Raw genomic sequence first — 24,283 nt, forward strand, 5'->3', positions numbered from 1 at the left:
TCCCACTGTGTCATTCCCAGAATTCCTATAATATTCTTATTGTCCCACTGTGTCATTCCCAGAATTCCTATTATATTCTTATTGTCCCACTGTGTCATAACCGGAATTCCTATTATATTCCTGTTGTGCCACTGTGTCATTCCCAGAATTCCTATTATATTCTTATTGTCCCACTGTGTCATAACCGGAATTCCTATTATTTTCCTGTTGTCCCACTGTGTCATAACCGGAATTCCTATTATTTTCCTGTTGTCCCACTGTGTCATAACCGGAATTCCTATTATATTCCTGTTGTCCCACTGTGTCATAACCAGAATTCCTATACTATTTCTATGGTCATAACACTATTCTGTGATCTATTGTCAGGCCACTATCTGTCCCTCACACCTGTCCCTCTTATCTGGTAACCCCTGTCCAGTGTTCATAGACAGCTCTCAGACGTTAAGCATAGATATGACTCTCTGAGGTCATTAAAGATCCTATGGCACTTATCGTAAGAGTAGGGGTATTAACCCCGGTGTCCTGGCTAAATTCCCAATTTGGCCCTCAAACCTGTAACTATTCCCCAGGTCGTTGCTGTAAATGAGAACGTGTTCTCAGTCAACTTACCTGGTAAAATAACGGATAAATAAAATGTACAAAATAAAATAGGCTACATGGCATTTTCATCGAGATTCTGTATTGGCCTACAGTGCCCATGCCTCCTTAGTCATTACAGAACACATACTTGAAACAATTGATTTGGTCACCGCTGATAAAGGCATGACATACAGTATATGTGACAACCATGTCTATCAATGTGGCACTCCCCCCAAAACGTAAAGGTCCAAATACTATGATATAGGCTTACCGTTACCCTGTATTTGTGAGGTTTGCATCCTTATGTCTAAATTGTCAGCCTCATCAAATGTATGAATGCTTAGCTCTGATATATTACAACTTGCTCGTACCACTGAGCTAGCTACACACCCAATATCACCGTGCGCAATTCCACTCTCTCTGTCACTTTATTGCGTCCAAACCCGTGTGTTCAAGCTAACCGGATGTTTTTGGTTTGCGCGTGAGAACTTCGAAGTCGCCCGTAGGGCTGTACCTCTCGTTTCTCTCTGGACCATCTGACAAGCCTGCTGCGTGTTACCCATGAGTCCTCGCTCATATAACTGAAGTTTAGAGTTGACTCTGATTTAAACTATCCTCGAACGGTCTTCTTCGCTCCTCACCACTAGCGCACTGGACCAGTGAGACGCACAGGAAAGGAGGCAGTTCTGTGGGCATTTTGTACAGCCGCGAACCTCAGATATACGATTAAGAAAATATTAATACTAACAGAAATCTTGAGGAAAGAGCAGAGCGATCACGAATCGAGAGTTCTTTACCTAATTTAACCGCAAGCCTATAATAAATACGCTTGTCCACTAAACTTTTGATGCTTTCAATTGCGCGCTTTAAATGTTTTCTTAATAATTTCGAGCAAAAAGCAAATTTATGATGACAATGCAAATTAGCGACAGTATAGGATAGGTTACAAAGTTACTGTTGCCGCTGTCAAATGATCTTGTAATCATATTATTCGATGGAACCTCACGTTAAAGGTTTAACGGTAATTGGGATTATCATATTACCAATTTAACATTTTCTTCAACTTGCATTTGACATACCGCACATGTCAAAATGCCATGAGCATTTTCTTTTGTGGTCGTGACTTGATTTATAGATAACTTATTTAACAAACGAAATTCGAAGTAGACCCTGACATTGGAGGAATGAAATTATGACCTAGTCCAAGTAGGCTAATTATTATTCAACGCGGACAAGTTTATCATGACTTCGATTTCAGTTGGCTAAATCTCCAACGTAGATATGGGCTCACTGTTAAATAGGTGATTTAAACTGTATTCCGTTGTATTTAATAGGCCTACTTCTATCGGTAGGCCTATATTGGCTAACCATGTTAGGGAGCCCATCAAATAACGGTGGCATTAGAATGTTGGTGCCCCCCGCATCCAACGACGAAAGGCGGGTTGAATTTGTGGCTCTTACCGCAGTTCATATGGAGAGGAGCGAACCGTCGACCCCGGAGCGCGCGCACCCTTCTCACCGCACCGGGCTCCTCGGTACCCCGCTGCCGGGGCGTCCTGGACCACGGGCGACCACCTCAGCCTCCAGCAAGCGCTACAGAAAGTTTCAGAACTTCTTGTACAACGTACTGGAGAGACCACGAGGATGGGCATTCATCTACCATGCGTTCATGTAAGTAATTGTTTTTCAATACAATGAAGGCTACTAGTGTTGTCGCATTTGCTGAAAGTATATCTTTACGTTGGCTTATTTTTATTTGTTTTTACGTCATTGTTAATTAACTTCTTTGCATTGAAACATTTCATGTTGTATCTTGAATAACGCAACAGCCAAGCTTTCCTCGGAGTAGTTTTCTAATTAGCCAGGTGGAGTCAGTGGAGTTGCTTATTTGGCAATTAACTCACACATTCGACATACAACTTGGGGCCTCACACTTCATCACTCGATTAAATCACAGTTAGACCTTTGCTTTCAAATTGAATTTGTCCAAAACCAATTGCAAATTATCAGACATTTTTCAAAGTCTCTCACTAAACATCCTCGGTGACTACAGAGACATTTGTCATTGACGTTATGGACAGGCTACCTGCCGCCCGTAGGGTTAGTCCTATGCTAACCTCACCAGGTGGCAGGGTTGGTTAAAGGTGCTTCCCAGCCGAAACAGCTCGGTAGAGTTTGTACATTATGATGACATTTGTGACGTTTTTGTTCATTTTGAACTTTTTTTTCCAACTGTTCAGGCACACATTTTTTTCTGGAGGCAAACCGAAGTTTAGAGCTGAAGTCTACGCCCCTTCTTCAGTGCTTGATTTGACGCATGCTGACGCCTTAACTCTTGAAGTCCCTCTGCTATTTAGGGAGAGGCAAGATCTATTTCTAAAAAAGAAACCCACTTTAAATCTTAGCTTTTTAACTTGTTCATTCTGTATGTTTTTTAAACAGAAAATCAATCCAAATGCCCAGATTTCTGTAGGCGGGAACCCGATCAATGTGAGAACTATCTAATGAATAAATATCCTATGGTACCACAATATTCCACAGTATTCCAATGGTACCACAATATTCCACAGTATTCCTATGGTACCACAATATTCCACAGTATTCCTATGGTACCACAATATTCCACAGTATTCATATGGTACCACAATATTCCACAGTATTCCTATGGTACCACAATAAACTTCTGCTAACTGTGAGTTCCGACTTCATCGCTCATTGCTTCGGGGTCCTATTGCACGTATGCCCCTAAGTGTATACAATATATTGGCTACATAGCTCTATCCAATCCAATAATTTATCTCCTATTAACACTGGGAATGATGAGGTTATCAACCAGCACTCTGAATCCATCACAACCCTGGCTTTCCCCCATTAAAGATCATTCTTCACTGGTGCTCAGCCAGTACTGGTGCTATCCCTATGGCATTTCTGGAGCCTATCTCAGAGCTGAGAGGGAGAGGGAGAGAGAGAGAGGATGTTGGCAGTTCTATTGTTGTTCTTTCTCCCTCAGAGTGGTGGGCAGAGTGCTAAGTTGCTGGGCTCATGTTTCAGATGCCAGGCCGTCTGAGACTCTCACGGACTGTTCTTATGGACGGGAGAGAGGGGGTTGTCCGTCTCTCTCTCTCCCTCTCTGCCCAGCACTAAGACTAAAGTCATCACACCGCTTTCTCAACTCCTGTGTTTTTAACACACACACACGCGCACACACACACACACACACACACGCGGCGCACGCATACGCACGTGCATGCTCTACAACACGCATCCCTACAATTGCCTACATGTTTGTGTGTGTTTGTGTGTGTGTGTGTGTATGTGCACTTTGGGTTGTTGGATGAACTCTCATGTAATGCCATTAGCCACACTTGTGCTTACCTGAGCACATTTCCTCCTTAATATTATTATACCTGAGCTATGCATTTCTTGTGATTAATTACAATAGTCACGTAGCATGAGAATAACTACAGTATTGCTGTGTACAGGATCAGTGCTTTATTAGAGAGCCTCATTAAGACATGGTTAATCTATCTATCATAATTGAATCGAGCCACACAGTGCTGCGTGGGGAGATAGAGTACACATCGAGTGCTAATATCCCTAGATCGTTTAATTAGGCCTGGGCTCCGAACACGGACAGGCAGCTGGTGCAGATGTGTCATTCCTCGAAAGGGAGGGTTACATGCCAGAGTTGCATGGCAGGGTTATGTGGCAGGGTCACATGGCAGGGTCACATGTATAGGAAAAGGAAGTCAAATGGAGGCTCATCATTCAGTAGGGCGAGTTCCCTAAAGACTGATCAAAGGTCAGCTTTACCTTCTTTTCATATTTGAGATTAGAATTTCCAAGCGGGTAAGCTGATCCCAGAACTTCTATCCAAACTGTTCAACTTGGACACCCACTTCGGCTCCTCTCTCAAGCTTCTGTCGAACAACCGCTGAACCAGAGATACAGAGACACACAGCACCATTCACGGGGCTTTCCCTGGTTTCAGCACCTGGTCATACACACACGCACGTACACACACTCTTGATTCCAGACCGGTGATGTTTTGACTAGAGAACTGGCTGGGCTCTGGGTGAGGACTGAGGGAGAGGCTGAACTAAACGCTTTGTGTCCTGTGAGAACCTGGGAGAATAAGGAGAGTCATTGAAACATAGCCTCAGCCTGCGTCCCTACGGGCCCTGGTCAAAGTAGTGCTCTACATAGGGAATAGATAGAGTGCCATTTGGGATGCAGGCTGAGTCCGGGAAGTGCTGCTGCTCTTCCTGACAACGTTGTCCTAACAAATTCCTGTGCTCACCAACCTGAACCGTTGCTAAGACACACAGCCTTACGTCCGACAAGCTTTTCGTTTAAATGTCGCGGAGAAAGTTAGTGTTAAGTACCACATTTTAAAACAGGAGCTCCACTTACTTAAAATCCTGAAACCTCTTTGTTGCCCTTCGGGGGGGGGGGTGTAAGAAGAGAGTGTGTGTGCATGTGACGCTACTTAGGAGCACAGGGACCTTGGTAAACAGTGTGTGCGTGGTGTCAATCCGTCAGATGCCTGGCATTCAGCTGGATCAGGTTCACGCAGCTACGTTCCACCTGACCTTTGACCCCTCACCCATTCCCACCCGCCACCCGTGCCACATATAGTTGTTTCACATGATCTCGTCCCTGTAGCTCAGCCCTCCTACAGGGGGACCAGCAGGGTCAGGGGACTCTGTTCGTGTCCCAAAAGGCACCCTATTCCCTGTAGAGGGCACTTTTGACTAGAACCCTAAAATAAGTGCCCTAAATAGGGATGAAGGTGGCATTTGGGACGCAAACCACAGTCTAAAAGTGGGTGGCTCTATTGTTGGCGGTCGGACTGGACTGTATGTACCAGTCGGTGCCAAGCGAATGCCAGTCCACGGCCCAGACCGGAGCTGTTCGACAACAATATCTTGATCTTTTTAGCTAGGGGCTCAGAGAGGCGGGTGGGGGGGGGGGGGGGGGTGGTCACTCATAGACCAATGAGCACAATGTTCCCGTCCGGTGTGGGACGGGAAAAGCAGGCGAGCCAGAGACAGGACTGACCAGAGGGAGTGATTGATTAACTCCATGGAGGGTGAAAATACACCAGTCATCTATTATTGATGTCTTTGTGATAAAGGAACAGAAGGGAGAATAGAGTTGGACCAGGAGCATCAGAACAGAAGGGAGAGTAGAGATGGCCCAGGAGCAACAGAACAGAAGGGAGAGTAGAGATGGACCAGGAGCATCAGAACAGAAGGGAGAGTAGAGATGGCCCAGGAGCATCAGAACAGAAGGGAGAGTAGAGATGGGCCTGGAGCATCAGAACAGAAGGGAGAGTAGAGATGGACCAGGAGCATCAGAACAGAAGGGAGAGTAGAGATGGGCCTGGAGCATCAGAACAGGAGAGTAGAGATGGGCCTGGAGCATCAGAACAGAAGGGAGAGTAGAGATGGACCAGGAGCATCAGAACAGAAGGGAGAGTAGAGATGGTCCAGGAGCAACAGAATATAAGGGAGTGTAGAGATGGACCAGGAGCATCAGAACAGAAGGGAGAGTAGAGATGGCCCAGGAGCATCAGAACAGAAGGGAGAGTAGAGATGGACCAGGAGCATCAGAACAGAAGGGAGTGTAGAGATGGACCAGGAGCATCAGAACAGAAGGGAGAGTAGAGATGGTCCAGGAGCAACAGAACATACGGGAGTGTAGAGATGGACCAGGAGCATCAGAACAGAAGGGAGAGTAGAGATGGACTAGGAGCATCAGAACAGAAGGGAGAGTAGAGATGGACCAGGAGCATCAGAACAGAAGGGAGAGTAGAGATGGTCCAGGAGCAACAGAACATACGGGAGTGTAGAGATGGACCAGGAGCATCAGAACAGAAGGGAGAGTAGAGATGGACCAGGAGCATCAGAACAGAAGGGAGAGTAGAGATGGACCAGAAGCATCAGAACAGAAGGGAGAGTAGAGATGGACCAGGAGCATCAGAACAGAAGGGAGAGTAGAGATGGACCAGAAGCATCAGAACAGAAGGGAGAGTAGAGATGGACCAGGAGCATCAGAACAGAAGGGAGAGTAGAGATGGACCAGGAGCATCAGAACAGAAGGGAGAGTAGAGATGGTCCAGGAGCAACAGAACAGAAGGGAGTGTAGAGATGGACCAGGAGCATCAGAACAGAAGGGAGAGTAGAGATGGACCAGGAGCATCAGAACAGAAGGGAGAGTAGAGATGGACCAGAAGCATCAGAACAGAAGGGAGAGTAGAGATGGACCAGGAGCAACAGAACATAAGGGAGTGTAGAGATGGACCAGGAGCATCAGAACAGAAGGGAGAGTAGAGATGGACCAGGACAGGAGCATCAGAACAGAAGGGAGAGTAGAGATGGACCAGGAGCATCAGAACAGAAGGGAGAGTAGAGATGGGCCTGGATCATCAGAACAGAAGGGAGAGTAGAGATGGACCAGGAGCATCAGAACAGAAGGGAGAGTAGAGATGGACCTGGATCATCAGAACAGAAGGGAGAGTAGAGATGGACCAGAAGCATCAGAACAGAAGGGAGAGTAGAGATGGACCAGGAGCAACAGAACATAAGGGAGTGTAGAGATGGACCAGGAGCATCAGAACAGAAGGGAGAGTAGAGATGGACCAGCACAGGAGCATCAGAACAGAAGGGAGAGTAGAGATGGACCAGGAGCATCAGAACAGAAGGGAGAGTAGAGATGGGCCTGGATCATCAGAACAGAAGGGAGAGTAGAGATGGACCAGGAGCATCAGAACAGAAGGGAGAGTAGAGATGGACCTGGATCATCAGAACAGAAGGGAGAGTAGAGATAGGCCTGGATCATCAGAACAAAAGGGAGAGTAGAGATGGACCAGGAGCATCAGAACAGAAGGGAGAGTAGAGATGGACCAGGAGCAGTCAAAGGGGTTGATGATGGTGTGTGTATCGGTCTTAGTTAAACGTTTGAGAATCCTGGGCCCATATTCACAAAGCATCTCAAAGTAGGATGGTTGATCTACACTCTTAGAAAAAAAGGGTTCCACAAGGGTTCCTCGGCTGTACCCATAGGATAAATGCAAAACTGACTCTAGATCAGCCGTCCTCTACGACGCTTTACAAATACAGGCCCAGAGATGGTGAGTGGAGGCCTAATTGAGATACTGCGGTCAGAGAGACAGACAACAGGTTTTATGAGGTAACCAATGACATGAGCCAGCTGAGGTCAAGGCAAACTGAGGGCTTACCGTCATGGTTGTGTGTTCGTTGTCTCTCCCTCGGAGTAGCTTCACTTCTGTTGATTTGTACAAATGTTCTCTCAAATGAACCATTCAGAAAACAACCATAGTCAGACACATCTAGTCATCGAGTTTTGTGAATTGCCAGCGATACACACGTACACACAGGATTTGCGTGTATAAGAGAATACTTTAGTGCTTGCTGTGCTGTTGTTGCCTTTTAATAATGCATTGTTTGTGCTTTTAAAGAAATTACGCAGCGATCATGAGTCCAATGGGAATATAGACCTTTTCTCTCTCCCAGTCTCTGTTTCTGTCTGTATCTCTCTCTCTCTGTCCCGCTCTGTGTCTTCGATCTCTCCATGATGGGACTGCTCCGTCCATTAGCTCTTGACTCTGAACTGGAGCTGAGGATGAGCACAGGGCCTCTGTCACTTCTCAATAGCCAATCATGACTGCTACTAGAACAAGTATTTTACCAAAACGTTCAAATAAAATATTAGATAACATATCTGCTCGCAGGTTCTGATACATGTGAAAGTCAACATAGTGTCTGAACTACAGTTATGAATTAAGGTGACCAGCTCATTTATAAATAAGTAATGCTTATTTGTGTGTGTTCAGGCCCTTGATTTGGGCCTGAACACACCAGTACTGGCACCTACGTATACACATTACTGGCACTCAAAATACATTGTGGCACCTATTTCAGTCCACTTTAAGCATTGTAAATAAGCCAAGTGCTCTTAACCCACACAACCGTGCTGATCTTGGGGCTTTCTCCCTCTCTGTCTCCCCACCTGTCTGGGCTCAGTTTGGTTGGACGGTCTGAGTGTCTAACTCACTGGCCACCTAACCTGTCCATTAAGTGTGTCAGCAGTACTTTGGTAACAACAATTGTGTGTAATGCAGACGCTGGGAGTCAGGAAGCAAGTACAGGGGGTGAATTTAATAATACAAAAACCATGGACCAATACAAAACAAGAGTAGCATCTGAACATGAGAAACAAAACTAACACTGTCTGGGGAAGAACCAAAGGGAGTGACATATATAGGAGAGGTGATCATAGAAGTGATGGAGTCCAGGTGAGTCTCATGAGGTGCAGGCCTGTGTAATGATAGTGCCAGGCGTGTGTAATGATAGTGCCAGGCGTGTGTAACGATAGTGCCAGGTGTGTGTAACGATAGTGCCAGGCATGTGTAACGATAGTGCCAGGCGTGTGTAACGATAGTGCCAGGCGTGTGTAACGATAGTGCCAGGTGTGCGTAATGATAGCGCCATGTGTGTGTAATGATAGTGCCATGTGTGTGTAACGATAGTGCCAGGCGTGTGTAACGATAGTGCCAGGTGTGTGTAATGATAGTGCCATGTGTGCATAATGATAGTGCCATGCGTGTGTAACGATAGTGCCATGCGTGTGTAACGATAGTGCCAGGTGTGCTTAACGATAGTGGCAGGTGTGCGTAATGATAGTGCCAGGTGTGCGTAATGATAGTGCCAGGTGTGCGTAATGATAGTGCCAGGTGTGCGTAACGATAGTGCCAGGTGTGCGTAATGATAGTGCCAGGTGTATGTAACGATAGTGCCAGGTGTGCGTAATGATAGTGCCAGGTGTACGTAACGATAGTGCCAGGTGTGCGTAACGATAGTGCCAGGTGTATGTAACGATAGTGCCAGGTGTGCGTAATGATAGTGCCAGGAGTATGTAACGATAGTGCCAGGTGTGCGTAACGATAGTGCCAGGTGTGCGTAACGATAGTGCCAGGTGTACGTAACGATAGTGCCAGGTGTATGTAACGATAGTGCCAGGTGTGCGTAACGATAGTGCCATGTGTGCGTAATAATAAGTAAACTGTCCCCAACGAGCGCCAGAGAGGGGGAGCGGGAGTAGACGTGACACGCTGCCCGTTTTTTAACCACGTGGCAGAAAAGCCACTAAAACTCCCCTTCGAAAAATCACAGCGTGACGTTTGTGGCTGTGTTTTAATTATTAAGGCGACTAACTTATGTCAGCAAGGAGCTTTTTATGTTTCCATGTTTGCTTGCCGCCCCAGTCAGCATATGAATGTGTTTATTGATGACTAAGGAGGAGGCGTACCAAATGGCACCCTATTCCCTACAGAGTGCACTACTTTTGACCAGAGCCACATGGTAGCTGAATGGATCCTGGTCAAAAGTATTGCACTATATAGGGAATAGGGATCCATTTGGGAGGTTACCCATAAAGCGGCTGAAGGAGAAACACCACACAGCACTTTGAGGATTTTAACCTGCTCCTGACTGCTCCTGACTGCAGATTAGCTGCTTGTTGTTCATTACTCGGCTTTTATCAGTTCACCTCAGTCGGCGGTGTAAATTCTGCTCCATTAAGGATCCTCTATGGATGTTTTTTTTTCTCTTCCTCTGCCACCTTCCCTCTCTTTCTCCCACCCTCGGTCCAACCTACCCTCTGTCCCTGCTATGTGGGAACATCATCTCTCATTAACTCAATCACCTTGTTTAATTGACTCCCCCTCTCTCTTTCTCCATCTCTCTCCCTTCTCTCTCATCTCTCTCTCTCCCTCTCCACCATGTCTTGATTTGCTTGTTATTTCTTCTCCCTTAACCCACTGTGTGTCTCTGTCAGAGAGGTGAATTGAGGAAAGGAGGCATTAACAATGAAAGGATGTTTTGAACCTAAAGGGAGAATTACTACAGGACGTACAATAGCAATGAACCATCACACACACACACACAACCCCCAAAAGAGAGACACTGATCCAAGGTCACAGTACCTCAGATAAAGACTCATCTTGTATTTTTAAACCTCTCCCTCTGAGAGGAACAAACCAAAGTCCTAGTTACTTCTGTGTTGTTACAGTTCTTCTGTAATTGTCAGCAGAGCTTGAACTTTCAGACCTAAAACGGAGAGAGGGAGGCCAGAAAGTTTAGTCTGGTTTGGATGGTAGAGGTTTTTAGGACAGGCTAGGTTGAAGGGTTGAAGTACCTGAAACTGGCAGCTATCTTAAACGGTTAATGAGGTGTGAGGACAACACAGCCAAGTCTCCATTATTCTCTCTCTCTCTCTCTCTCTCTCTCTCTCTGTCACTCGCTCTCTTCTCTCTTCTGTCTCTCTCTCGCTGTCACTCTCTCTCTCCTCTCTTCTGACTCTCTCTCTGTGACTCTCTCTCTCTGTCTCTGTCTCCCTCTCTCTTCTCTCTTCTGACTCTCTCTCTCTGTCACTCTTCTCTCTCTCTCTCTCTTCTGACTCTCTGTCACTCTCTCTCCACTCTTCTCTCTCTGTCTCTCTGTCTCTCTCTCCCTCTCCCTCTCTCTCTCCCTCTCTTCTGACTGTCTCTGTCTCTCTCTCTCTCTGTCACTCTCTCTTCACTCTTCTCTCTCTCTGTCTCTCTGTCTCTCTCTCTCTCTCTCTCTCCCTCTCTCTCTCTCTCTCTCAACCCCTGGGTGTCTTCCTTAGGCCCTGCTGTGCAGACTGGGACAGGGAGTGTGTCCCAAATGGCACCATTTTCTTTATGTAGTGCACTACTACATAGGGAATAGGGTGCCATTTGGGACAAAGTCTGGGAGACAGCAGCAGTTCCAGCAGCTCTGCACACTACCCCTTTGATAAAGGAGCACATCTTGTTATTTTTACGCACCACTCATGTGAAGGAAACACTAACTATGTAATTGAGTGGCTAACGAGATTAGGATGAGTGTAACTGGATTGAATCCGAACTGGTCGCAGGTGATGTGATTCTTTGGGATTAGGTCTGGTTTGTCGGTGGGGGGGGGGTTCTGTGGGCTTGACTTCTGGGCTTCTGGTTTCACTCTTGCTCTCTCTCCCGAAGTGTATCACTTTTTGCTTTTTTTTGTTGCCCTCTCTCTGCCTCTCTACTCTACCCTCTACCCCCTCTTCCCATTTGTCCCCCTCTCCTTGCCTGCATCTGGCCCATGTTTGTCCAGCCGTGGGTTTCTGTCATGTGCTTGACACCTCTTTCGATGTCCGGTCACATTCTGCAGCAACTGTCAAAGCCCCTTGTCGGAGAGGGAGGAGGTAGAGACAGGGAGGAGGTAGAGACAGGGAGGAGGTAGAGACAGGGAGGAGGTAGAGACAGGGAGGAGGTAGAGACAGGGAGGAGGTAGAGACAGGGAGGAGGTAGAAACAGGGAGGAGGTAGAGAGAGGGAGGAGGTAGAGACAGGGAGGAGGTAGAAAGGGGGAGGACAGAGACAGGGAGGAGGTAGAGAGGGGGAGGACAGACAGGGAGGAGGTAGAGACAGGGAGGAGGTAGAGACAGGGAGGAGGTAGAGACAGGGAGGAGGTAGAGAGAGGGAGGAGGTAGAGAGAGGGAGGAGGTAGAGACAGTGAGGAGGTAGAGACAGTGAGGAGGTAGAGACAGGGAGGAGGTAGAAAGGGGGAGGACAGAGACAGGGAGGAGGGAGAGACAGGGAGGAGGTAGAGACAGAGAGGAAGTAGAGGGAGGAGGTAGAGACAGGGAGGAGGTAGAGAGAGGGAGGACAGAGACAGGGAGGAGGTAGAGACAGAGAGGAAGTAGAGGGAGGAGGTAGAGACAGGGAGGAGGTAGAGACAGGGAGGAGGTAGAGAGAGGGAGGAGGTAGAGAGAGGTGGAGACAAAGAGGGAGATGACGTGAGATAAAGAGGGAGGGACAGAGAAGGAGATAATGTGAGACGAAGAAGGAGCAACAGAGGGAGATGATGTGAGATGAAGAGGGAGGGATGGAGAAGGAGATGATGTGAGATGAAGAGGGAGGGACGGAGAAGGAGATGATGTGAGATGAAGAGGGAGGGACGGAGAAGGAGATGATGTGAGATGAAGAGGGAGGGACGGAGAAGGAGATGATGTGTGATTAAGAGGGAGGGACGGAGAAGGAGATGATGTGAGATGAAGAGGGAGGGACGGAGAAGGAGATGATGTGAGACGAAGAAGGAGCAACAGAGAGGGAGATGATGTGAGACGGAGAGGGAGATGATGTAAGACTGAAGGTGGAGACAAAGAGGGAGATGATGTGAGACGGAGAGAATGTGAGAGGGAGAGAATGTGAGACAGAGGGAATGTGAGACGGAGAGGGAGAGAAAAAGATACAGCTTGATAAACAGAAATAATTGCAGAAAGAGAAAAGTGCGACACGTATAGCGAGAGAGGGAGATAGCAGCAGGATCTTGAGGGGAGTGTGGTGTGACGGAGAGGGAGATAGCAGCAATAGGATTATGAGTGGGGTGTGGTGAGATTGAGAGGGAGATAGCAGCAGGATTATGAGGGGAGTGTGGTGAGACGGAGAGGGAGATAGCAGCAGGATTCTGAGGGGGTTGTGAGACGGAGAGGGAGATAGCAGCAGGATTCTGAGGGGGGTGAGACGGAGAGGGAGATAGCAGCAGGATTCTGAGGGGGTTGTGAGACGGAGAGGGAGATAGCAGCAGGATTCTGAGGGGGATGTGAGACGGAGAGGGAGATAGCAGCAGGATTCTGAGGGGGTTGTGAGACGGAGAGGGAGATAGCAGCAGGATTCTGAGGGGGATGTGGTGAGGTGAAGTGGGGAGATGAGGGGAAGATGCTGTATTCATTTCCACTTTCAGGGCAGAATTGATCCCCATGGGAACAAGATGTCTGTCCCAGGCCGGTCCTGTAGGGGTTGGGTCTCCCCAGTAATAACAGATTCTTCTACACCTTCAGAACTCAGGGCTCACGTTCATACACATGATAAGATATGCACTCTACACACACGTTCACATGGATTTTGTATTGTAGATATGTGGTAGTAGAGTAGTGGCCTGAGGGAACACAATGTGTGGTAAAAAGTGTTATGAAATGTAATGTCATGTAATATTTTGAATATTACATGACAAGGAGAGCGATGGAGTGCTGCATCACATGACCTCCACAATCACCCGACCTCAACCCAGTTGAGATGGTTTGGAATGAGTTGGAATGCAGAGGGAAGGAAAAACAGCCAACAAGTGCTCAGCATGTGGGAACTTCTTCAAGAAGTTGGAAAAGCATTCCAGGTGAAGCTGGTTGAGAGAATGCCAAGAGTGTGTAAAGCTGTCATGAAGGTCAAGGGAAACATTGGAAACGTTGCTCAATTGGTGTAACTGCCTTAATGTTGCTGGACCCCAGGAAGAGAAGCTGTGGCCTTGGCAGGAACGAATGGGGATCCTCAATAAGTAGAAATACAAATACACCAGGCTAACCCAGACCAGGCCTAGGGGGCCAGTGGTGTGTGTATGTGGTGGAGAGAGGCTTGTTGTTTACCTCACCTCGTCTGGTCATGGGTCAAGGCTGCAGCTTGACAATCATGTTGTTGTTGTTCTTTATCATTCAAATTAATAAAGCAGCAATATCAGTATCACTATCAGCCCCTCAATCTCACCATCTCAATGTTAACTTCCTCTTTGAACACTTGTCTGGGAAAATCTTTTAGCTGTGAAAACAGTAACATATAAAACATAATACATGCATATCACATTTGACTATCACATTAGAGCCCTAACCCTGGGTTAGACCAGAAACCAGAGAATCAACATCCCGGGCCTCATTGCATTGTGGTCCTGCAGTGTAACGTGATCGGTCTGGATGTTGACACCCCATAATCGCTTGTAATCTGTGTGTATGTAATGTTATTCTAGCCAGCCAGGCCAGGAATACTGCATGGTTTGGGTGTGAAGGTCTTGCCAGAGCCAGAGGTTTATTTTGGGTGTATTAAGCCATTCAATCACATGAGCTGGAGCTGCTTTCACAGTATGGAAAGGCAAGGCCAGGCCAATGACAGAGGGGTCTGGGATACAGCAAGGAAAAGCCAGGACAGGACCGGACAGGCCAATGACAGAGGGGTCTGGGATAGAGAAAGGAAAAGCCAGGACAGGACCGGACAGGCCAATGACAGAGGGGTCTGGGATAGAGAAAGGAAAAGCCAGGACAGGACCGGACAGGCCAATGACAGAGGGGTCTGGGATACAGCAAGGAAAAGTCAGGACAGGACAGGCCAATGACAGAGGGGTCTGGGATAGAGAAAGGAAAAGCCAGGACAGGACCGGACAGGCCAATGACAGAGGGGTCTGGGATAGAGAAAGGAAAAGCCAGGACAGGACAGGCCAATGACAGAGGGGTCTGGGATAGAGAAAGGAAAAGCCAGGACAGGACCGGACAGGCCAATGACAGAGGGGTCTGGGATAGAGAAAGGAAAAGCCAGGACAGGACCGGACAGGCCAATGACAGAGGGGTCTGGGATAGAGAAAGGAAAAGCCAGGACAGGACCGGACAGGCCAATGACAGAGGGGTCTGGGATAGAGAAAGGAAAAGCCAGGACAGGACCGGACAGGCCAATGACAGAGGGGTCTGGGATAGAGAAAGGAAAAGCCAGGACAGGACCGGACAGGCCAATGACAGAGGGGTCTGGGATAGAGAAAGGAAAAGCCAGGACAGGACCGGACAGGCCAATGACAGAGGGGTCTGGGATAGAGAAAGGAAAAGCCCCACTACTGTCCCCATGAGTTTGGAGAGGACCAGAAACACTACCGTTCAAAAGTTTGGGGTCAATTAGAAATGTCCTTGGTTTTGAAAGAAAAGCACATTTTTTCCATTAAAATAACATCAAATTGATCAGAAATACAGTTTAGACATTGTTAATGTTGTAAATGACTATTGTAGCTGGAAACGGCTGATTTTTTATGGAATATCTACATAGGCCCATTATCAGCAACCATCACTCCTGTGTTCCAATGGCACGTTGTATTAGCTAATCCAAGTTGATCATTTTAACCTAATGTATGCCAGGAAAACATTCCCCACACCATTACACCATCGCCACCAGTCCGTACTAGGATGGGGCCATGAACTCATGCTGCTTCCACGAACTCCTGACTTTGTCATCAGCATGACGCAACAGGAACGTGGATTCGTCTGAACAGGCAACATTTTTCCACTCTCACTGGAGCCGCTTCTCCTTGGATTTAGCTGAGAGGAGTGGAACCCGGTGTGGTCGTCTACGGCAACAGCCCATCCGTGACAAGGACTGACGAGCTGTGCCTACCGAGATGTGGTTCTGTACGGCGCTGTTTTTTGCCTCTTTGTGGCCCGTCTGTTAACTTGCGCGATTCTTGCTATTCTCCTTCGACCTGTCATCAACAAGCTGTTTTCGCCCACAGGACTGTTGCTGACTGGATGTTTTGTGTTTGTTGCACCATCCTCAGTAAATCCTAGACACTGTCGTGCGTGAAAAGCCCAGGAGGCCAGCCCTGTCTGAGGTACTGGAACTGGTGTGCCTGGCACCGACGATCATACTACACTCAAAGTTACTTTGGCCAACCGTTTTGCCAGTTCTAACATTCAATCGGACAGTAACTGAATGCCTGGATGCCCGTCTGCCTGCTTTATATAGCAACTCAATTCATTCCCATTCAAAATCCTATTTTCCTTAACCCTAAACCTAACCTTAACCAAAACCCCTACCCTAAACCCAATCCCAACTTGTAAACCTTACCCTAAACCTAACCAATAATCCCTAACCTTAAACCTAAACCCTAAACCTAAAATAGCCATTTTACAAGTGAGGACCGGCAAAATGTTTTCACTTGTGAGGACTTCTGGTACTCACAAGTATAGTAAAATGTACACACACACACACACACACACACACACACACACACACACACACACACACACACACACACACACACACACACACACACACACACACACACACACACACACACACACACACACACACACACACACACACACACACACACACACACACACACACACACACACACACACACACACACAGGGAGAGAAAAAGCTCCCTCTTAGTGCAGGCAGGCCTTATAAATACTGGCCCTTATTATGAATTTGTTTTAGTCCCGTCTCCATGGTGAGGTTTCCCCACATGTTTATAGAAGCTGCTGTTATAAATGAAAATGGTCTCAACAATATTTAAGCAGCCGGGCCTTCCACCATGCTGCTGACGGGTAACCAGAGAGAGGGAGAGGGACAATGTAAGAGATGGAGAGAGGGTCCTTGGACCTGGGACTTCCCAGGAACGAGAACATGGGGTTCCCTGGGTCCGTAGAGGCAGTGTGTCACTATATTACGTTAGGTTAGTCTGGCACTATGTCAACGAGTGCAGTGGTGGTTGAGGTGATGACAACAGGGAGACAAGAGCAAGTCGAGCGGGAGAGGAAACACCTGTGTAGAGTGTGTGTGTGTGTGTGGTGTGCCTTTTCACTTATTCTTTTGCACGTCTTATGATGACACACACCACCGTGCCTGCATCCTTGAAAACACACACACACACCTGGGGCATAGGAATTCAACCATGTAATGTGCAGAACATAATCTATTACTTGGAGCACCCTGAAATATCCACAGCAGGTCACGTCAAGGGCAGACATCAAACCATGGTGACAGGGATTTAGCAGCAATCAATGAAACTGACAGATGACCCGAGGTACCTTCCCTTTTTTAAATAATGTGTTAAGTTAATACATTTTAGAATAAGGCTGTAACGTAATGTTTTTCCTCATCAATCTACACACAATACCCCTTAATGAGAAAGCGAAAACAGGTTTTTAGAAAGTTTTGCAAATGTATTACAAATAAAAAACAAAAATATCTTATTTACATTTGCTATGAGACTCGAAATTGTGCTCAGGTGCATCCTGTTTCCATTGATCCTCCTTGAGATGTTTCTACAACTTGGTTGGAGTTCACCTGTGGTAAATTCAATTGATTGGACATGTTTTGGAAAGGCCCACACTTGTCTATATAAGGTCCCACAGTTGACAGTGCATGTCAGAGCAAAAACCAAGCTATGAAGTCAAAGGAATTGTCCGTAGAGCTTCGATACAGGATTGTGTCGAGGCACAGATCTTGGGAAGAGAACCAAAACATGTCTGCAGCATTGAAGGTCCCCATGAACACAGTGGCCTCCATCATTCTTAAATGGAAGAAGTTTGGTACCACCAACAATCAGGCCTTTATGGTAGAGTGGCCAGATGGAAGCCACTCCTCAGTAAAAGGCACAACATCCCACTTGGAGTTTGCCAAAAGGCACCTAAAGGACTCTCAGACCATGACAAACAAGATTGACTGTAAGACTGTAATCACTGCCAAAAGTGCTTCAACAAAGCACTGAGTAAAGGGTCTGAATACGTAAGTAAATTTCATATTTCAGTTTTTATAAATTTGCTAATGTTTCTTAAAACCTGTTTTTGCTTTGTCGTTATGGGGTATTGTGTGTAGATTGATGAGGGGGGGAAAACAATTTAATCAATTCTGGAATAAGGCTGTAACATACAAAATATGGAAAAAGTGAAGGGGGTCTGAATACTTTCCAAATGCACTGTAGGTACAGTGTCACTGTCCTGTCACTGTCAGGACGAGAACACAGTTTACCACCTATAACTTACATTTACTCACCATTTAGACTAGAGTGAATGGTTAATGTTGAGTTACAGTGGTGCAAAAAAGTATTTAGTCAGCCACCAATTGTGCAAGTTCTCCCACTTAAAAAGATGAGAGGCCTGTAATTTTCATCATAGGTACACTTCAACTCTGACAGACAAAATTAGAAAAAAAACCCCCCAGAAAATCACATTGTAGGATTTTTTATGAATTGATTTGCAAATTATGGTGGAAAATAAGTATTTGGTCAATAACAAAAGTTTATCTCAATACTTTGTTATATACCCTTTGTAGGCAATGACAAACGTTTTCTGTAAGTCTTCACAAGTTTTTCACACACTGTTGCTGGTATTTTGGCCCATTCCTCCATGCAGATCTCCTCTGGAGCAGTGATGTTTTGGGGCTGTTTCTGGCCAACTCTCTCCAAAGATTTTCTATGGGGTTAAGATCTGGAGACTGGCTAGACCACTCCAGGACCTTGAAATGCTTCTTACGAAGCCACTCCTTCGTTGCCCGAGCGGTGTGTTTGGGATCATTGTCATGCTGAAAGACCCAGCCATGTTTCATCTTCAATGCCCTTGCTGGTGGAAGGAGGTTTTCACTCAAAATCTCACGATACATTGACCCATTAATTCTTTCCTTTACACGGATCAGTCGTCCTGGTCCCTTTGCAGAAAAACAGCCCCAAAGCATGATGTTTCCACCCCCATGCTTCACAGTAGGTATGGTGTTCTTTGGATGCAACTCAGCATTCTTTGTCCTCCAAACACGACAAGTTGAGTTTTTACCCAAAAAGTTATATTTTGGTTACATCTGACCATATGACATTCTCCCAATCTTCTTCTGGATCATCCAAATGCTCTCTAGCAAACTTCAGACGGGCCTGGACATGTACTGGCTTAAGCAGGTGACACGTCTGGCACTGCAGGATTTGAGTCCCTGGTGGCGTAGTGTGTTACTAGACCGGACCCCGGCGCGATGGGGGCCGTTACCGGCCTCACACCGTCCACGGGCTGAGCCTCAATCAGAAGGACTCAGGCCCCCGATCGACACCGGGCAAAGCGGTCTTCTATACACCACATTTCCCGTGCCCGCCGGACGGACAGGGATTTGGTGTTGGTACTAATGGTAGTCTTTGTTAATTTGGTCCCAGCTCTCTGCAGGTCATTCACTAGGTCCCCCGTGTGGTTCTGGGATTTTTGCTCACTGTTCTTGTGATCATTTTGACCCCACAGGGTGAGATCTTGCATGGAGCCCCAGATCGAGGGAGATTATCAGTGGTCTTGTATGTCTTCCATTTCCTAATAATTGCTCCCACAGTTGATTTCTTCAAACCAAGCTGCTTACCTATTGCAGATTCAGTCTTCCCAGTCTGGTGCAGGTCTACAATTTTGTTTCTGGTGTCCTTTGACAGCTCTTTGGTCTTGGCAATAGTGGAGTTTGGAGTGTGACTGTTTGAGGTTGTGGACAGGTGTCTTTTATACTGATAACAAGTTCAAACAGGTGCCGTTAATACAGGTAACGAGTGGAGGACAGAGAAGCCTGCTTGTTTGTAGGTGACCAAATACTTATTTTCCACCATAATTTGCAAATAAATTCATTAAAAATCCTACAATGTGATTTTCTGGATTTTTTTTCTAATTTTGTCTGTCATAGTTGAAGTGTACCTATGATGAAAATTACAGGCCTCTCTCATCTTTTTAAGTGGGAGAATTTGCACAATTGGTGGCTGACTAAATACTTTTTTGCCCACTGTATATTGCTTTCCTACTAGGTTGTATAGGTTCTGTATATCTGCCATTGATCATGGCTGACATGTTGCCAAGACCACCATTAGAAACACACATTTAAAAGCTAATGGCAATGTAAAGATATGGGTTTATTTTTACCGTCCTAGCGGTCTTTACACCGCTGGAGAGGAGACAAGGGGCCTGCTTTCTAAGCACTACTGTAGTGCACCTTCACGCACATTCGTCACAGTCCTCACTGTCTTTACTATCCTCACTGTTCTCACAGTCTTCACTGTCCTCACTGGTAACACTGGTGGAAGTCAACAGGCCGGCTAGATGGCTGGCTGACTGACTGGCTGACCCGTCATAGTGGTGGGGCTACGGGGTGAAGTTTCTCCTAGGTACAGATCTAGGATCAGCTTCCGCTTCCAGAATTGTAACCTTAACCATGTTGTGATGTAACTAACTATCATTAATCTGACTGTTATTTATTTTATGTTTAATTGATACTCAATTTATTTAATCATGTAACAATTAAATCATTAGGAATTTGGGGCACCACGTGGAAAGTTGTTTAATGAGTTACTGTCTACTGAAATAATTCAAGAATTTATAGATATCATAACAGTCACTAATTCATTATTTCCTCATATCAGTCTCATTCTGAACGTCGGAGACTTCGTAAATCTGCACAAACCCGGGTCTAACTGATCATTCCATACCACACAAATTGATGTGATTATTAATTTACTAACACTAAATGATAACAGGATACACACACACGGTATAGGTTATTTATTGGAAACTTGATACGACGACAACAAGTCCCTAGCGGACCAACACAAAATGACACTTGTTACGCAAGATGGAGATTGAAAGAGAGCGAGAGAGAAAGAAAGCGATGCAACACTTGGATACATTTGGGAACTACACTCGCAATAACCCTAATAGCCTGCCCCAAACTGTCGCTCTTATGGGTAAGAATTAATGCATGTATTTACGTGTTGTGGGTCTTCGTCTGGTATCTCTGTTGGGCCCAGGCCTTTGTGGACAGGGTTCCGCTTGGTGAGGAGGTTTCGATTGGACCTTCTTATTTCGGATGGCCTTCTCCTTCATTCTCTGGTGTAAGTCTCTGATTGTCCACAAGTGGTCACAATGTCCTACTTGTCTCCTGAGGATGGCTAATCAGCCGTGTTGATAAAAAGGGGGTGTTTACGTCATGCTGACACGCTCTCTGAGCTCCCTGGGGCATGGCTGGTTACGAGGCAAGGTATAACCATTTACAATGATCTCATTAGAGAACTAAAATCACAATCTTATCATCATCATTAAAATCTCAAGTTACATTCAAGTTACATCGTTTCCATTACAACATCTTTATAACAATTTTAATGACATCACAAAATAGACATACATTTTCAACATTCCATCTCTCATCATTCACAACATTCAGATGTTGAAATAGTGTCCATTATTTGACGATGGAGTTTGGGGCATTCCAATCACCCAACCTATAAACCAAAAGGAGTCGGTCTGCTGCATTACACTTTACGATCAACGTGAGGTGTCATACAATCCCCACATCAATCTCCCCCCTCTGCGGGAGAGAGTTCTGTAAAGCTGATCCACTGTAACCGGATCTTAGGATCCTCACAGGAGAGTCATGGCAGCCATTAGTGGGGGGAAAGCAAAACTGACCCTAGGTCTGTCTCTAGGGACAACTTCAATCTACTCCAGGAGTGTGTGTTCTGGGTTAGGTTCACATCTCAAAGTTCAAATGTAGAGATTCTGAGACCATGGAGTTCTTTTGAAGTGACAAGTTGGTGTGAAATCTGTAGCCCATCTCCGCTATGCTGTATCAGCACAATGGACTGTGCCCTACAAACTAAAGCAAGGCTAATATGGCAATGAATTTTGGCTACAAGTTAGATGGGCTGTTTGTAATAGTTAAATTACCCTATGTGAATGCAGTCGTACACACAACTGTCTTACCAAAATAATGCAAACTAAATACTAAATACCTAGTTATTCACACAAAAATACAGAATAGCAGTTTGGCTTAGAATACAAACACAACTGTGAATGTGAACGAATGAATGCAAACAGAACAAAACAGTGGTACCAAGTAGGGTTAGTAAACAAAATATCAGATTGACAAAAGCATACCACAATCTATATTTAGGCTAGTTACATTAACAATAAACATATGCAGTAAACAAAAGGAAAATGGAGATCATAATAACCAAAACATAGCCTACTGCAGTGAGATACAGCCTACAACCTCCAGCCTACTGCAGTGAGATACAGCCGACAACCTCCAGCTTACTGCAGTGAGATACAGCCTACAACCTCCATTCTACTGCAGTGAGATACAGCCTACAGTCTACTACAGTGAGATACAGCCTACTGCAGTAAGATACAGCCCACAGTCTACTACAGTGAGATACAGCTTACAGCCCACAGTCTACTGCAGTGAGATACAGTCTACAGCCTACAGCCTTCAGTCTACTACAGTGAGATACAGCCTACTGCAGTGAGATACCGTCTACAACCTCCAGTCTACTGCAGTGAGATACAGCCTACAGTCTACTGCAGTGAGATACAGCCTCCAGTCTACTGCAGTGAGATACAGTCTACAATCTCCAGTCTACTACAGTGAGATACAGCCTCCAGTCTACTACAGTGAGATACAGCCTCTAGTCTACTACAGTGAGATACAGCCTACAGCCTCCAGGCTACTACAGTGAGATACAGCCTACAGCATCCAGTCTACTACAGTGAGATACAGCCTACAGCATCCAGTCTACTACAGTGAGATACAGCCTTCAGTCTACTACAGTGAGATACAGTCTATTGCAGTGAGATACAGCCTACAGCCTTCAGGCTACTGCAGTGAGATACAGCCTACAGCCTTCAGGCTACTGCAGTGAGATACAGCCTACAATCTACTACAGCGAGATAAAGCATACAGCCTACTGCAGTGAGATACAGCCATGCACAGTTGTCTTGTCAAACAAATAACCCTATAGGCCTGCTTCAGACATGGAAAATCATGCTGCTCATGAGTACAGCAACACGTTGTGATATGGCACAATACAATTCTGTGGATCGAATTTGACCCAAGTAATTAATTAAGCAAAGTCAGCCTACCATAAATACGTCTTTATTACGTACAGTTCCATTTACAACCAAGAAAACCATAATAGAATGTGTCTTTTTCCATGATGAAACATACCCATATGTACACTGAACAAAAATATAAACGCAACATGTAGAAGTGTTTGTCCCATGTTTCATGAGCTGAATGAAAATATCCCAGAAGTCTGCCATACGCACATAAAGCTTATTAACTCTCAAATTTTGTGCACACATTTGTTTACATCCCTATTAGTGAGCATATCAAGAAGCTGATTAAACAGCATGATCATTACACCAGTTCATCTTGTACTGAGGACAATATAAGGCCACTCTAAAATGTACAGTTTTGTTACACAACACAATGCCACTTTTGAGGGAGCGTGCATTTGGCATGCTGACTGCTGGAATGTTCACCAGAGCTGATGTCATAGAATTGAATGTGCATTTCTCTACTAAAAGCTGCCTCCAACATAGTTTTAGTGGATTTGGCAGTACGTCCATCTGGCCTAGCAACCACAGACCACGTGTAGCCACACCAGCCCAGGACCTCCACATCCGGCTTCTTCACCTGCGGGATCGTCAGAGACCAGACACCCGAAACTGGGTTTGCACAAAGTGAAAAGAACAACCTTCGGCAGTTTCAAACTCTTTTAAATGTGTGTTCGTTAAATAATGGTGGTCAGTATATATTTCTTTGTGAAATAAAAATATGAAATCCTGGAACACTGAAACGAACACAGTTTTTTCCAGACATTGTAAAAGTGATGGAATTAGCCCCCCCCCCTTTCTAATGTGTTAAGAAATAGTGGTGTCGTAATAGTATGTAGCTGTTGGAGAGCGAAGTGTTGATGGGTACTCTCAATCACACACACACGCACCGTACCAGTTGCAGAAGATGACAGTATCCACCAACCAAACCGTGACACACTCTAGCTCTTTGTATATAAACAGGATTTAACATTCATAGGCACAGCATCTCAGAACCTTTTAACTGAGTGACTCTTCAAAGAACGTCTAAGACTCAATCCCAAATGGCACCCAATTCCCTATACAGTGCACTACTTTTGACCAGAGCTCATAGGGCACTATGTAGGGAATATGGTGCCATTTGGTGAACAGACTCTCTCACAACAGGGCACAATACGTTTCCCGGTAGGACTGCAATTGTATGTAGGTCTTTACAGGCAGTCTTCTCTCTTG

At 45.8% G+C, this 24,283-nt stretch overlaps 1 protein-coding gene across 1 annotated transcript in view; it reads left to right on the forward strand.

Moving 5' to 3' along the window:
- The first annotated feature begins 1,141 nt into the window (after window positions 1-1,141).
- LOC135553278 (potassium voltage-gated channel subfamily KQT member 4-like) overlaps window positions 1,142-24,283 on the forward strand; it is a 137,744-nt gene continuing 114,602 nt past the window's right edge. The window contains exon 1 of the mRNA XM_064985448.1: window positions 1,142-2,250. Coding sequence (XP_064841520.1) covers window positions 1,949-2,250 — 302 coding nt within the window. The 5' untranslated portion in view covers window positions 1,142-1,948. The remainder of the gene's footprint in view (window positions 2,251-24,283) is intronic.

This window comes from Oncorhynchus masou, chromosome 13, assembly GCF_036934945.1.
Source record: "Oncorhynchus masou masou isolate Uvic2021 chromosome 13, UVic_Omas_1.1, whole genome shotgun sequence".
Classification (NCBI taxonomy): Eukaryota; Metazoa; Chordata; class Actinopteri; order Salmoniformes; family Salmonidae; genus Oncorhynchus; species Oncorhynchus masou.